Here is an 18,030-nt window from a genome sequence, read left to right as displayed (position 1 = left end):
GTAACACTGAGAAATTCCCTAGCAAGTAATAATGTAAAATGTAAACAGAGATCTTCTATATTAACAAGTAATCAAAACAGGGTCTGACATCTATTTAAAAAGAGCATGCACCGTAGATTCTGCTTAATGAATTAGATATGCCAACTACTCAGTTTCAAAGCTGTTAATACCTAATAGGGAATGACTATTTATGGCATCGTATTTATATTTCTTATAAATAGATAATGTTCACCCTGTCCTCCGACTGTAACTCTGTGCTGGGCCACAGTAAATCATTAGGTTGAAGAATTCTGTAGTTTTATAGGAAATGGAATGAGGAAATTTTATTTTGCCTGGCTATAGGATTTAGCAGAAAGAGGATGTTTTCTTCTGAGCATTTATGTGGAGGTGAGGGAAGACAAAAGGAGAACATAAAAGCGAGAAGATGAGAATCACTGTGAATTGTATTCATCTGATTCCTCTTTTCCCTTTCGGCACCACCCTCCTCCACACCCATCCCTCACTTGGGCTTGAAAGAATTTGGTAGCTGCTTCCTTGAGCATTCAGGATCCACAGACTGAAAACAGAACTTGCACCCGAGGGTCTTGTACATCGTAATGATACACATTATCCCTAAAAAATGGCACTAGAACATAAGTGACCACCGTGCCACTTTAGAAATAGAAGGATCAAGCAACAGAGGAGTCTAATAGTTTCTTTTAGCATCAGAATGGAATAAAGGACATATTACTAAACTCCCAATTCCTAACCAAATACAAAGGGCACACACGTGTACAGGTTGGGGAAGGAAACTGAAGACAAAAATACTCACAGTTCAAGATATTTTTTACTGCACAGACTAAACCTGCTGTTGGTTAAAGTTTTGTTTCATTCATTTTTAATAAAAAGAGAAAGTAGATACTAGTGGTTTAAGCCAAGTGAAGGAAGCCAAAACATATATACTGTATGATGGCATTTGTATGAAGTTAGTGGCAGAAAAGAGCCCTAACAGTAGCTGCTTCTCTAAATCGGGTGGGAGCAGGAATTGAGGGATTACAAAGGGACATGAAGGAATGTTCTAAAGGGTGATGTTAACATTCTATATTTGGTAGAGTTTGGGATACTTAGGTATAGGCACTTGCCAAAATTCAGCGAAGATACACCTAAGATTTGTGTATATCTTTACGTGTAAAGTTCACCTCAAATGGAAAAAAGCATAAACAGATACTGAACTCTAATAAGTGAAAGCTGATTTAGGAAAAGTACTACTTTTTGCAAATTACTCTTTTTATTTCCACTGGACTTGAAATAGTGTCATGTAAAACTGCATGTGTCTCAGGCAGTTATTATTACATATATTCAACTCTAAGATGAAAAAAAGTTCTGTCACTTACTAATACAAGGGCCATGCTCACGTCGCTTTAGCAATCTATGCCTCGGTCTCCCCTTGTGTGAAAGAGATAATGATACTTGCTTCACAGTGTTGTGAGGGATCCCTGAGATAATGTACATAAAGCACCTACCACAGTGCTTGGAACACAGTGTATATTTGATAAGTGGTGGTTAATAATAATAGTAATAAAGAATACATCCCCAGTAATGGTAAAAACAAACTCTTCAAGGTCTCGTGCCAGTTAGTAATAGAGCTAGTTAATTTAATTCCAAAGTCTGTGCTCTTTGTGACTTTAAGTGGTATAGACGCATCTGTCTGGCTTCCTCTACTTAGCTTGAAAGACTAGCCATACGCTCCCTATTTTTATTAAGAATAAGCAAAACTAAACAAAACTTTAACCAATTTAGGTTGAATTTGTTCAATGAAAAATGTCTGGAACAATAAAAAACAAAAGGTGAAAACCTGAAGTTCATTAATCTCTCTCCTTTACATTATATATTATAATAATAATTAAAAAAAAAAACACTGTTCAACATACCTGGAAATTTTATCTGAGTGGTATGTGCTACATTTTTAAAAGACTGTGGACTAAATTGTTACAAAGACCAAAATAACATTGATATTGTATTTGCTTAAATAAATGTTTTGGGGATTTTCTTTGTTGTTGTTTATCTTCTTTCTTTCTTTCTTCTTCTTTTTTTATATTTTTTCTTAAAGGGATTATGGAATTCAAGCGTCAAGAGTTCACTCAGCATTATTTTCAATATTGGTGGGCGAAAGAAAATTCCTGGCCAGTATACAAATTCACTATGTATTTTTTCACCTGAAAAATTAAATGCTTCCACTAATAATTTTTAAATCAAAGCTTCTTTTCTATAAAACTGCTTTAAATCATTCTTTGTGGAAAACTGGAGTGCATAATTAAACATTCTGAGGAAAATATTAGCAGTACTGGGAGACTTCTCCTCAGTGCTGTTTTCAGTCACTAAAATATGACCAGTGTATTCCAATGTGCTTTGTCATTTCTGTGAAATTGTACTTTTGGTTTACTCAATAAAGCTGAGCTTCTCAATAAAGCTGGGCTCAACACCTCAAATCCTTTAAACTGCCTGTTGAAGCCACAAAGCCTCCAATTATCTACCTATCTTGGTGTTTCTCTTCGTAAATATAGAACCATAATGGTGCACACCATTCTTCTGCTAGAGAAAACGGATAGGCCACTCTCCATGCTGGTATAATAAAGACTTCTATCACAAAGAATAAACAACTAAATGAGCAGCAATAAACTTAATTTGCACATTAGATATGCTTTTCCAAGTTCCGACATTTCAGTTGAAAATAATGCTGAAGCAATGAGGCCTATAATTGAACATCCAAAACTTCTCCAGTGGGGAAACAAAGACAAATGTTGCCTGCAAACAAGATCATTTTTATAGCCTACTGTTACTCTGCTTTTTAATAATTTTTCAAATGCCAGATCAAAGAATTTCCCCTTTTATGTGATTTTCATATACTTCTTAAGGGTATGTACACACTGTAATTTTAGGCAAGTCCTCCAAAATGAAAACACCTAAACTCTCTCTCTTTTTGATTTCTTGTTTGTGCCTAAGGAACACGTCCTCAGATTACACTGGGCATCTTCTGAGGCTCTGGCAAGGCTGATGCTAATTGCACTCCCAATGTTTGAATGGAAAATGGCTTTATCCCTGCTGCATGAGTGAAATAGAAATCTCTGACATACAGTGCAGATAACTTCAGAATCCTCTTAACACAGATAAGCCATATCAGCTAAAACTAAGCTGGAAAATATCTTACTCTTGTAACTATTATCTTTTTACATGTTATCTAACAACAACATTTCTTGCATGACTGAGGCTGATAAGTCAATTCAAAGAGAGATGATTGTTTCATCAGCTTTACTGAAATTTCTCATTTGCTCCTTACCACCTTATTACCAGTAAGGTCACTCTATGCTGATTTGGTGTGAGAAACAAAATTATATTTGACTCCGTAATGACAATCAGAAGAATATCATAGACTAGAAAATACAAACACACACACACACACACACACACATACACACATTAAATCATCTTAAACAACCAGATGACTACACTCTTAATAGGAAAATGGTTGAATCAATGCCTATTATTATAATTCTTTCTCAGATTAAAGCTTCAAATTTGTAGGTTGTAAAAAAATAATTCTTTGTCAGGAATAGCTTTAACATTCCTACTTGAAAGAGAATTAGCAATAGAAGTCCAGTTAAGAGGACATGCTAATGACAGACTTATCTTAGACCTGTATTTACATAGCAATCCCACAGTTTAATAAAAAAAAATCATAGAACACAGATCAATAAAAAATCAAGTTTCTAAAGATGCTTTTATTTGTACTGTACACATTTTGTGTTTATGTAGTTATTTTTAAATATATGTTTTTGTGTTACTGTGTATGTACGTGTTTCTTTATAACGTGGTTCTTGTCAATGGCAAAGAAGCAAATAGATCCCCCTTAAAATGGAATGTGGGTATTTCATGAAGATTAAAAATAACAAACACAATTTCCTTCTCATTATTAGATATAAATGAGTGAAAATTACTTGATATTCATGCATACTGATATATGCCCTGTTTGCATATGTAAATGATTCTCTTCTTTGTGCTGAAAATATTGGAACAGTGAGTTCTCTCCATGAAGTCTGTAGGATTTTCATGTAGCTTCACATTTGTTCCCCCTTGCCAAGTAAGTTCTCTTTGTGTTAGAAATACATAACTACAAACCCTAAAATAGGGAAAGTGAAAACATTTTAGAAGTTCATTATTTTCCTTTGATGCTCTTCATTACAAAGTATCCTAAGCTTAACGCCTGAGAAATAGAAAACCTTCATATTTTAGAGCAAGGAAGTCAGAACAGAGATTATCTAAGAACTTAAAAGTGTAAGATAAAATCATTTAACTCAATCAATAATTATTTATTGAACACATACAGTTCCCAGGACTATTCTAGGATTTGTGACATTCCTGCCTGCTTTATGCTTCTTTCTAGAGGAAGGGAAAGAGGGAGAAAAAAACATAGACATGACAAATAAGTGAAGTATATAGTATATAAGAAAATGAAAAATCCTACCAAGGAAGGAAGAGTGGAAAAGATTAAGGTGACCTGGAATGCAGATTGTGATAATTTCATTTTAATAGCCCCAGCAAACAACACTAGAAATAAATAAAACTACGTCAAGTTTTTGTGTTTTGCTTTGTTTCATTTTGTTTTAAACTGAGCAATCTTATTTAGTTATTTTCTCCCTTGTAGAGAGAGTTGATCGTGTGTTTTATGGACTACCCCAAATTACAGATGAACTTGTTTCTATCCAAAGAACTGGGAAAAAACATGGCTATGTTACATATCTGAAATATCCAACTGCTACCTTGAGAAGTAAGCATGGTCCAGCTTCTTCAGAGTTACATATTTATGTGAGTCTCCTCCTTTTACTTTTCTCCCAATTTTTGCTAAAGGACAGCATCATGATGCCAAATGTTTGAAACATTTGAGGAAGAGAAACTATTCATTCAGTCCAATGTATCCAATAACGTTTTTATCACCAGAATCTCTGGGATAAAAAGATGCCCGTCACTGTATTTTAGCAGTAAAACCATTGGTCCACCTATTGGATCACCAGTATTCTGCAGAAACTTTCATTGAGAAACTACATTTCTACTACCAATACCTTCTATCCTTTACATTTTATGTTTTAATTCCCTCTGGATTTCTCCATTCTTGGAAAAATTAACTGTAATGTCCTCCACCATATTTTAACCTTCTTCCTATTTTTAAAATGAATGCCTACAACCTGCACCTTCTTAATTTGAAATGAGGGAATAAATCTCCTCTTTTTTTTCCCTTAATGCTGAAAAGCATTTATGTTTTTCAATATATGGGTAGTACCAAACATTTGCTGGAGACATATCCTATCATTAGATATAGTTACAGCATATTCCTTGAAATGTTAAGTCCATCTCTGTCTTAATAATCTAATGACAATACAATCTTAAGGAAGTAAAGTTTTTCAAAATGTGGCACACTGGTAAGATTTTGACACAAGTTACATCAATCACACTTCCCCTGAGTGCTTCAGACAATTGTCAGCAGGCATAATGTAATATGCTAAGACAATGTTGGCAAAAATATCTTCCAGGGATAAAGGTAGGTATTTTTTTTTCCTTGAGACATTTTAAAGGGTAGTTGAAGTATAGTAGCTAACTAATTTTTATTTAATATATTTATTTTTAATAGAAATGCTGATAAAGCACTGATTGCTGAATTTAATTATTTGGGCTTAATTAGCTGTTCAAACTATTTTATCAAGACAGTCATTTTAATCATCGAGGAGGCAATGAAATGATAAAAGTGACATGTCTTCCAGTAAACATACTAGTTTTATGAGCTGAGATTCAACAAAGTAAAGTAGCAAAGATGGGGAATAGATACTTGAATACTAATTATGTCCCTTGGTGATATATGGAGGTACATTTGTATTGACAGTAGCTTAAAAGTCTGAAGAATAGAGTATGCAGTTTTATCATCACAAATTATGTGAGCTTATAGGTTTACTGTGATGGGACTATAATAATGACTTACACAGACACAGATACTTTAATTTTTTTTTCTCTTTGAAACAAACTACTCATTAAAGTGTATGCAACAGGGTCTGCATCTCACTAGCTATGCACTAGAGTTATATCAATAAATGAACTGGTTATGTATTTGGCAACCTTATATCCATGGTAAAAATTTCATACAAAATGAGAGTTTCTGAAGGAAATTTAACCAAGAAAAATATTATGAACGGACTTTATCAAAATGTCCATAGCTTCCTACACTAAGGCATTCAACTGCCAAAGTATTCACATCTGCCATGGTATCTCACTGGCAAAGTAAACATACTATTAATGAATATGGGAACACAACTCCTAAATAAATCGTGAAATCAAATATTTCACATATACACTATGATACAGGTTTGACATTATGATAGAGGTTGTGATATGCATATATATCTCCAATGTTCATCAAGCACAAATGAAGACAATAAAATACCTTTTACGACTAGGCTGCCAGTGTTCTTTGCAACACCAAACTGATTTGTAGCTATGCAAGTATATGATCCGGCATCTGACCTAGTAACGTTATATATCTTGAGGCTGCCATCTTCTGAGAGAAACACTCTAAAAAGAAAATTCATAATTAACAGAAGTAAGGCTCTTAAAATAAGTCTTAACCATTTATTTTCATTTTAAAATATTACTAAAACCATGGGCATATTCCCTTCCTTTTATCCTCTTCTTGATTAGGAGCAATCTCTGAACCCCCATAGTAGAATAAATGATATTTGCTTTTATTCTGACACAGTATTGATAATTATCATACTATCACTTGAATGATTGTTGATTTTGAAGCCCATTAAAAATAAAACGGATGCTTGATGCTACAATGCCCATTTGCTTGTTAATAACAAATGCAACTATTCACTAGGCATTTTGAAAAGTCAACTCTCTGGTGAAAATTTTGAACTTGGCGTTAGAGAAATGCAAGCTAATTTTCACATTGTTTAATCTAGCTTTATAAGCCTGCTCTTACTTAGCACTTTCAGCCACCAAACAACAGGATTCTCAATGCCAGTATTTACCAGAGCTAGTGAACTGAAGGAGCCATCTACATGGTTTCATAGCCAAAGGGCCCAGGCTTATCCTGTTATGTGGCCTATCATAGAGAGAATGAAGCCTTCATGAATCAGACTGCATTAAATCGTCCTAATATACATGCAGTCATATAGCACATAATGAAGGGATAGCTGTTTAAGAAGTTCTAATCTTTCATAAAATGATTCTTATGTTTTCTCTGAAACTCAGAAGTTATCAAAAGCAAATTATCAGACCACTGATGTCATCAGGGAAAGCCCAAGATTGGATTCTTGACAAAATCACCATTAAATGTTTTAATAAGGAGGCAAAAAAAAAAAGGAAAAAAGGAAAAATTAAAGCATATGCCCAATTTTATGTCTCATAAACATAATTAGCAACTTTTTAAAAACATGGCTCTTAAAACACTAGTAGGTAGTCAGGGTTGTACAAAAATAAGTGATGAAAACTAATTGGTCACAACAATAATTTTAAAAGAAAGAAAGACATAACAATTGCCATGCATGTCATATCCATTAACAATACCAAACAGTATCTGTTTCATTGCAAACATATCATTGTGCCTAATATGGGTATTACACAAAATGTAGCTAATATAATTAATTACCCAATTTGAAACCAAGAGAATATCAGCCAATTACAATTTGTATGAAGCCAGCTTCTGATGTTGAGTTTATTATTAATGATGTGTTCCACATTCTGTCATCAAGTGAGAAGCTGGGGCCACATCTGGGTTTAAATGTTTTATAGCATATAATCAGATTTTTGTTTAAGTTATTATGTTGGAGTACTCTCCAACAGCAGACATTTGATATCTCATTTATTTTCTGAAATGTCTAGATTTCTTGGTCACAATTTACATTAACAGTTGAATCATACCATTAATGACACAGTAGTAGTAAAGCTCTTCTAATATGCAGCAAACTCCTGGCCAAATATAATTCTGTATCTGACTTAATTAGAAGAGATCAATGTGAGAAGTATTTGGGTGCATCACCTATTTCTAGAATTTAGGAAAAACTAGGAATTTTCAGCAACATAGAAATGTTAAATTTTGGCCAATAAGACAATTTAAGTGATATAAAATATATATCTGCTGATATCTAAAGGCCATCAGACAAATGTCCCAGCTAGGAAAGCCAGTGTTTATATGTCATATAATTTTTCACTTAGCTTTCAGAGAAGAACAATTCATGTAAAAAGTGGTTTGATATTACTACCCTTTTCAGGCTTATGGAATATGTTCAATAATGTTTGTTAAATTGAAATTGTCATCACTGAAATTGATTATTTCTGTTGAAATCTTAATCAGTCAACCAATATTTCTCAAGTGCCTAGTACTGTTCAAAATACTGAGAATGCAGACCAAGAAAAATTACAATCTGCCCAAGAGTAAATAGTTAATAAGTATTAGAGAATGAATTGAAAGTTATATATCTCTATATTTTCTCTATATTATCTCTAGCACTCATCCTCTTTCCAGAACCATCCATAGTTACTTGAGTAGACTAATTCTCCATGTTAATTTTGATGTTCAAGAAGTTCCTGTTGAGTCATCGTTAGATGCCCTTAGAATAGTCATCTGTGTTTGCTTCTCACAATGTGGTCTCATCCCAGACCTACAGAACCAAACTCTGCATTTTAACAAGATACCCAGTGATCAGTATGCACAATAAGGTCTGAGAAGCATTGATCAATTAATTATAAGTTAAACTTCAGTCTGTAAGGATAATCTTTATTTCTAAGCAAGAATCCATACTGTTTTCCTAAGATCAATATGCAAAAATGTATAAAAGATAAAAAAGGTTAGATTCAAATATTTTCTGAAAATAACCAAATTAGCAACCAAACTGACTTATCACTTATTAAAAACAGATGATTAAAAGAAAATAATTCTCCATAACAAGCTAGGATATCGAAATCAGAGATTTAACTATAACTAGAAATTTTATAATATTATAAATAGTATGAATATTTCAACTTATCATTTATTTTTTAAATTAATAAGAGATGGTAAAATATAGTAAGAAAACTTAATCTATGATAACATAGATGGAATCAAACCACATAATCATAGCCCTAATTTTATGCAGAATTATTAAACAAAAAATAGTAAAAAAAAAAGTGAGAATTTCAAGTTCTGTCACATATTAAAATATGGCTTAGCAGAAATGATTAAAATAAAAGAAAGAAAGACCAACCAACTAAAATCAAACTGTACTAAACAGCTGACATTTTCAGGTAAGGAAGAAAGCACCTATAAATTTAGCTGAAACATTTTAATTCATGATTTTGGTAATATTCATAGAGAAAGATAAAGACCGACTTTTTTTATTCTTCTTTTGAAATATTCTAAAAGGTAGTTTAAAATGGTATCTGGAGGGATGGAAAGAACATATTAATAAAATATATTAAAATATTCTATCTTGATTTCATATAAGCTTCTTTGGTGTTTAAAACAAAACACAGCCACAAATATAGATAAGGTTGACTATCAAAAAATTGGAGAAAACATTCTAATATTAAAAATAAAAAAGACAAGAAATGACAAGTGTTGGCGAGGATGTGGAGAAAAATGAACCCTCGTGCAGTATTGTTGGGAATGCAAACTGATGCAGTCATTGTGAAAAATAGTATGGAGTTTCCTCAAAAAATTAATAATAGAACTATCATATGATGCAGTAATTCTACCACTAGGTATTTACCAAAGAAAACAAAAACACAAATGCAAAAAGATGCATGCAAACTTATATTTATTGCCGCATTACTTCCAATAGCCAAGACAGGGAAGCAACCCAAGTGTCCATCCATGGAAGAATGGATAAAGAAGGTGTGGTATATACGCAATGGAATATTACTCAGGAAAAAAAAAAGATCTTGCCATTTGCAAGAATAGGAATGGACCTACAGAGTATAATACTAAGTGAACTACTCAGAGAAAGACAAACACCATATGATTTTCACTCATATGTGGAATGTAAGAAACAGAACAAAGAAAGAAAGAGACAAACAAAAAAAAGCGTCTTAAATACAGAGAACAAACTGGTGGTCACCAGAGGTGAGGCAGGTGGGGGGTGGGTGAAATAGATAAAAGCAATTGAAAAGAAAATTAACAGCAATTTAAATATATAAATGGAAATGGAGCAATGCTAACACTTTCTTTCCTCTAAACTTACTCAGCAAATACTAAAACTGCGTTCTAGGCACGGTGTTAGATGTTATAACAGAAATAAGAGAAATAGGGTGATAATTACCAAGGACATACTTCTCTATGAATAAACTCAGTGGTCAAAATCCAAGGAGGTTATTATTACAGGTCAACTCTACACAGGTCCTCTACTAATTGAATAATAAATGTTAGCTCACTGAATCCTTAAGTCAAACCTCTGGGCTCACTATTGTTATCATCCCCAAGTTTCCTGATGGGGAAATTGAGACAAGGGAAGAAGCAATAATGTACTCAAGTTACCAGCTAGGTAGTGTAGGGCCCAGGTTCCAACCTGTCTTTCTCTTTGGACCAGAAAGCAGCTATTTAAGCCAGTGCTCTTTCACTTCAGTTTCCAAAGCATAGTTTACTAATAATATAGTTACTAAGAGCACAAACTTGAGCAGTTTACTTATTTTATATATGTATATAGCTTTAATATTGGAGACTAATACGCTCACCTTCAGAGAGTCCATATGCACATTTTGTCATGAGCGATAAACACCCTTCCTCCCCAGTCTCTGTTCTCAAATATTCACTTAATTAGAATATTTCAACTGTTTGCACTATTGAATAGAAAAATTTCCCCGAAATTACCAAAGCTCAGTACTCTATTTAGATGATTAAATCACAAATTAAGGCATCTGCATTTAAAATGTTCTGTAAAAATTAGAATTTAAAGACATTTACATGTGTAGATGTATCATGACCATTTAACTTTTGAAAAATTAATAGTTGGCATTTGTAATGTACTAAACTACTCCTCTAATTGCATTCTGGGCATAAAATGGTAGAAATTCACTAGTACAAACTGTGTCTGACAGTCAGGTGACATTGGTAGATTTTATGGTGGCATTAGAAAATAGAACATGTGGAAAACTGAACTACCAATATATGTAAACATTTCAAGGTTAACTGATAAGTTGAAGGAACACTATATGAAGTGATTGAACATCAAACATTTCATTCTTCCTACTGTCGGAATATTAGGGGCATAAACAGAAAACAAAAGTTATAGTCTACCCATTTGCCTGATTTCATACCCTTTGCCTTCTACTTGATGCGTTATTATGAATGAAATACCAGGAAGATGGACTACCAATGAAATGAACTTATAGGACTCTTTTACCTGAAATGTATGTCAAATTTTGTGTCAATATGAGGAACTACAGAAAGACTAATGTGGAATGTTTTTATCCTTGCTTTCCTGTGTTGCATGTGATAACCTGTTTATTATAAACCTCCTAAATATAATAGAGATTAGTATTCACATCTAGTTATGACCACAGTGAATCTAATATATACCCAATCATTGGTTAACCTACATACAAAAAATAAATCTGTATACATAGATCCCACATGATTCAAAAATGACGAAGTCTCTATTTTTATTTCTTTGTTTGATATCAACCATAGCCCATCACAAAGTTTGAGGATGCAGAAGATTAGCAATAGCTAAATTTCTTAAACTAAAAGAAATTAGGACATTGAGCAATTATAATTTCTTATTGCTGAAACTAGAGCAATACTGCTATTTTTATAGTTAGATTATTAACTGGAGTATTGCTTCCAGTTCTGTCTAAAGATAATACTGTAGACCATGAAATTTTAATTGACGGTCTAATTTTACTGATATCTAGAAAATGTAAAATAGATTGGTTTAAAATGAGTTAGATATGAAGTAGAAAAGTGTGTATAAATTCCGACTCTACACAATTTAGGTTTTAGGAAAATGTCCCACTGGAATCCACTTTAGATCAAATATTGATATTACATTTTAATAAGTTTAGCACCTGATTATCAGAGCTAAGGTGTAATATCTATGCCAATTTCACTGTCATTTAATAAACTATCTCTTAAAAATTCCTTATTTTAACAAGCTACAAAAAATGACTGACATGATCTACAAACAAGTAAATATCAAAGCTAGCTCATTTAAATCAAAGTAGATTCTCTTTCCCATCTTTTTAAGTCAATAGCTTTAAATGGCTCTAATGGTAATTATACACAGAAAATAGCTCACACCTCTAGCCAAGGGAAATTTAAAGATGTAATCAATGGATTAATGCAACCTTATTTTATCATTCTTTATAAGACCATCAGAGCAGTAAAAAAAAACAAGAATGAGATCACACACACACAAATAACACACACATCCACAAAAGAGAAAGAGATGACCATAGAACAAAAATGAAGTGCTATCTTGAGAGATGATTGAATGGGTGATAGAAAATAAAGTCTAGCCTCTCTACTAAATGATGTAGATCATTTTCAGTAAAGCGCAATACACTTACAATCTTCAGTCAGTTCTGAATGAGAGGAAACATATACTAGAACATTTAAGAAAATTAATGGAAGAAATTATTAAATATGTTGTCTCTTTTACTTCTCTGCCATTCAGGACAGAGCACAGATAATCTTTTCAGAAAAGAGTTGTGTAAGTCACAGAGAGAAAACTAATGTGCATAATTTGAAAATCTTTTTTTTTATTTTGTTATGTTATGTTAATCACCATACATTACATCACTAGTTTTTGATGTGGTGTTCCATGATTCATTGTTTGCGTATAACACCCAGCGCTCCATTCAATATGTGCCCTCTTTAATACCCATCACCAGGCTAACCCATCCCCCCACCCCCCTCCCCTCTAGAACCCTCAGTTTCTCAGAGTCCATAGTCTCTCATTGTTCATCTCCCCTTCTGATTTCCCCCCCTTCATTTTTCCCTTCCTACTATCTTCTACTTCTTTTTTTTTTTAACATATAATGTATTATTTGTTTCAGAGGTACAGGTCTGTGATTCATTTTTCTTAAGAGTATATCTTCACAGACTTGCCAGATGAAAACATGGATAAAGGCTTTTCCCAGGTACCTAGCAGAGGATTTGCCCCACATTCTGCTTATCTGAATCCCATCCATCTTCCCAAGCCTACTCTGGATTCCCACTGTTAAAGACCCACCTTATGCATTCCTTCAGGTTCTCTCAGTACCACTGGCTGTCAAAAGTCCAAATAATACAGCCCCATCATAAAATGGCAGCTAGCATATAAGTCCCTTTTTCTTTCCTTCCAAAGACTGTTCCCACATAGTTTCTGTCTGGAGATAGTCTATGTGGCTGACTGATGCCAAACTACCAGTTGCATGTTTCTGTTCTTAAAATGAGTCCATAGCCAGCACAATAAAATATGATCCTGCATTGTTGTCTGTATGTACCTGCCTCACTCTAAGCTGTTCCCAGGGAACCTGGCTAAAACATGCAGCTTCTCAACCACACTGCAGTACTCTCTCTTCCTCTTTCACCAAATATTAAAAATTAGTAATTTTCTGCATATCAATAAACGGATACGCAAGGAGGTTTAATACTTTACTTAACCACAGCCAGGATGCAAGACTTCTGATCCTGAGTCAGTCCTTTTTCTATTGAATCATTATCTGAATCATTATGCTACCTTGTATTTTGAATTTTCTTTTTTTTTTTAATTTTTAGAGCAATTTTAGCTTTGTAGTAAAATTGAAAGAAAGGTACAGATTTCCCATATACCCCCATACATGCATTGCTTCTCACATTATCAACATTCCCACTGGTGGTACATTTGTTACAACTGAGGAAACTTTATTGGCACATCATAATCATCATCATCATCCAGAGTCCATAGTTTACTTAAGATTCACCTTTGGTGTTGTACATTCTTGGAGTTTGGAAAAATATATAATGACATGTATCCATAATTATAGTATCACACAAAGCATTTTCACTGACCTAAAATTCCTCTGTGCTCCACCTATTTATTCTTCCCTCTTCTGACCCCTGGCAACCACTCATCTTTTTACCATTTCCATAGTTTTGTCTTTTTCAGAATGTCATATAATGCAATCACACAGTATATAATCTTTCAGATAGGCTTCTTTCACTTAGTAATATGCATTTAAAATTCCTCCATTTCTTTTCATGGCTTGATATCCCATTTCCTTTTAGCACTGAATAATATTCCACTGTCTGATGAACCCCAATTTTTTATTCATTTACTTACTGAAGAATATCTTATTTGTTTCCAAGTTTTTTCAATTATTAAGATACTATAAGTGATAGTGTGCAGGTTTTTGTATAGACATAAGTTTCAAGTCCTTTGGGAAGATATTAATGAATGTGATATTTGGATTGTATGGAAAAAGTATGCTCAGTATTGTAAGAAACCTCCAAACTGTTTTCTAAAGTGGCTATACTCTTTTGCATTCCCATTAGCAATGAAAAAGAGTTCCTGTTGCTCCACATCCTAGCCAGCATTTGGTGTTAGTATTCCAGATTTTCGCCATTCTAATACTCACATAGCAGCATCTCATTTTAATTTGCATTTTCCTGACCAAATACAATGTGGAGAATCTTCAAATACATGTGCACCATCTCGGTATCTTGTTTGGTGAGGTGTCCCTTAAGGTCTTTGACCCATTTTTTATTGGAGTTGTTTTCTTATCCCTGAGCTTTAATCATCGTTTGCATAGTTTAGATAACAGTTCTTTATCAGATGTATATTTTGCAGATATTTTCTCCTAGTCTGTGGCTTGACTTCTCATTCTGTGGGCATTGTCTTTCACAGTGCAGCTTTTTTTCCTTTAATTTTAATGGAAGTCCAGCTTATTCTGTGTTTCTTCCATGGGTCTGCCTTTGCTGTATCTGAAAAATCATGGCCATACCAAAGGTCATCTAGGTTTTCTCCTATTTCCTTATCTTCTGGGAGTTTTATAGTTTTGTGTTCTACATTTAGGTATACGATCCATTTTGAATTAATTTTGGGAAAGGGTTTAAGGTCTGCGTTTAGATTCATTTAAAAATTTTTTTCTGTTTGTGGCTGTTCAATTGTTTCAGCATCATTTGCTGAAAAGACTATCTTTGCTTCACTGTATTGCCTTAGCGCCTTCATCATAATTTTCTTTTTAGACAAGTTTTCATTCTCTAAGTAGCCTGCAGAGCTAAGTTTTTAGAGGCAAGTGATATAGGAGTTATAAGACAATGGACTCTAAAGTCAGCTTGCTTTTTTTTGTGTTCTGGCTCCCCCTTTTTGCTGTGGTACGTTGGAAGCACTTGCTTGATTGCCTTATAAAATTTACATGTAAATGGAGATAATGGTGATAATAACAACACTGGTTTGTTTGGGAATTAAATTTTAACATCTATTAAAAATATAGAGCATAAGCCTAAGGATGAGAGCCCCCAAAAATGGTAACTATCACTCTTGACTTCTTTGTATTCTCTAAGAATATCTACAATGCACAGGTACTTAGTCAATATGCTTTCTGACTATATTTACTCTGAAATCCTTAGCCTTTTCTTTGTAGGTCTACAGGTACATTTATTAATATTATCAGTAAATTCAGCAAACCAACATAAAGTCACTTAAGACAAATAACCTCTTTGCCTAAAAATAAATGCCAGGCATAGGTATAAGCAAACTGCTTATTTGGCTAATCGACTTTCTGTTAGTTTGCTGACACTGTATAAAGTAGCATAAGAACTGAAGAAATACATTCAAATCAGTCTTATCAAGGGTAAGACTTGAGTATGTAGAGCAAACCTTAATCATTCTTTTGTACGATTCCAATCATGAAACTAAAGTGTTAACAAAGGCCATCATGAAATCTCTTAAAGTTATTATGTTGATAGGGATCGTGCTGGGGGTGGAGAGGGCGTTCCTAATTAACTGATGTACAGAAAATGCAACAATTATATCTGGAGTATTTTCTTAGCCTCTGTCCTAGCTCCAGACAAATAATAGTGTTTCTTTGGTCTCTTGAACTGAGTTACATTAAGCACGGTGTGTTTAAATTTATATGTGCAATGGGAGGTGGGTAAGGTAGGAAAAGTAAAAAACGAAAAGCTACATGAAGGGGCATCACCAATTGGCAGCACAAATAAATTCAATTTTGCTATGTTTTGTCAGAAAGCACATTTCTCTTGGTGCCTAGAGGAAAGCAGGCATGCATGGATGTCTTTATGCTGCCCCTTTTACACCACTCTCAACAAATGAGAGGAACATCTATTTTAAACACATTAAATAACTAAAGATATGCTTCCCCAGAACTGATTAATCAAACATGATTTGAGGGTCATTACACAACTAACTGAAAGGGTTTAACTCACAAAGGATTGTATAGAAGTCCTACCTGCAGATTAAAATGGGCTCAAACACCTTTTAATTTACAGGGAAATAAAAACATCACTGATGCCAGTGTCTAATTTTTTTTTTAATTTCTGGTTTTGGTGGTTGTATTTTATGCCTAATATGTAATTAACCGGTGTGAACAGCCAATGTTTCAAAGTTAAGTCCTTGGTTCAACTGTCCTAAACTCCAAAGCAGAAACCAAGCATCAGATATTCAGACCTTAGATCATCAAAATGTGACTCCTTGTTTAATACACCCAAATAATTTAAGTACCAGCTTTGTAGTGGCTGACACACAACACAAACACAGATTCTGGGGGACTGAATTGTGACACAAATTAGGAGATGGCAGATAAGAGCAGTTGCTAAATAACATAATTATTTGGTGTCATGATGTGTCTTTATTCCGATGGCATGCCAGTGTGCGCTGCTACGCTGATTCCCATGAAATGTTACAGAAATGTGATTTAACATTAACAAAACAGCATCAGATGGAAAGCTTAGCTAAATTAATCCAGTGTAAGAGGCCTAAGAGGAGTATTTAGCTGTTCAGTAGAAGAAGGGAAGGAAAGATAAAAGTGTCTCCATTTGCTGCAGTATTTTGGGATGCCTGAGAAAACACAAAAGCAAATTAATACAGATTCATATGCTAAAATGCCTTACAACCCAAGCAAATTAAAAAAAAAAGATGGGAAATTATAAAGTTGACAAAGGACCAAAAAAGTTCATAACACAGGACTTAAAAAGCCTTTTTTTTAAAAAAAAAAAAAGTAGGCTCCTAAAATAACTACAGGAGAACCAATTGAAAACACAATGGGAGAGAGAATTGTGCAGAAAGGAATGGAGAAGTTCAAACATTGTCAGGACTTTTGGCTACACTTCAATTACATTTATGATGATGAGCTGATTGTGTGATCTCCTTGAGACTTTGAAAGTTTGCAAATGTGAAGTTGTATCTGCTGCATACTTTGAGATAGACAAGATTCAAATACAGCCCTGTGACCTTAAACCAGTAACTTTATCCCTGAAGTCTTTGGTTTCCCTCAGGTATAAAAAAAAAAAAAATGGGTGAGGGAATTGGGCTGGAACATTTAGGATTATTAGCCCTTTTCATTCTACCTCTGTCCTTTGGTTATTTCAGAACATGGTATATCTGGGAAATGCTTTCTCCTGCCATCTTGAATGTGGTTTTGGTGGTAGATGTGAGTGGAGTTTCCAATTCTGGATCCCTGCTGGCTATTGAATTAGTATCTTCTTCAGAGTCTACAGAAGTAAGCTTACAAATGTGGCTGAGAATGGGATACCAACTTGGATGTGACTCCTTGTCTGCTAACTCTAATTATTCTTCTTCTTAATTATAATACATAATTTCATACCTAGATCAAGTCCTTCATAGAGCTTAGGGAGTTTATCCTTATTTATTGAATTTGTGTATCTATGTCTATATGTCACCAAAAATTATATTGTATGTTACATTAAAAATAAATCAGTCATTTGAATATTGTAGCTGTAGGAAACTAAGCCACTAAGAGGACTGATTTTATTTTGTTGGTGTGAGTTAAGACTCCATCTATCAGTGCTATGACAACATATAGACTTAT

At 33.7% G+C, this 18,030-nt stretch overlaps 1 protein-coding gene across 1 annotated transcript in view; it reads right to left on the bottom strand.

Moving 5' to 3' along the window:
- CNTN6 (contactin 6) overlaps window positions 1-18,030 on the bottom strand; it is a 273,227-nt gene that overhangs the window by 39,113 nt on the left and 216,084 nt on the right. Inside the window, 1 exon segment of the mRNA XM_073901777.1 lies at window positions 6,467-6,594. Coding sequence (XP_073757878.1) covers window positions 6,467-6,594 — 128 coding nt within the window.

The sequence above is a fragment of the Callorhinus ursinus genome, unplaced genomic scaffold, assembly GCF_003265705.2.
Source record: "Callorhinus ursinus isolate GAN/ISIS: 27379988/994484 unplaced genomic scaffold, GSC_fseal_2.0 scaffold15, whole genome shotgun sequence".
Taxonomy (NCBI): domain Eukaryota; kingdom Metazoa; phylum Chordata; class Mammalia; order Carnivora; family Otariidae; genus Callorhinus; species Callorhinus ursinus.
Note: the sequence above shows the minus strand (reverse complement) of the source record. Positions and strands in the feature narration are given on the sequence as shown.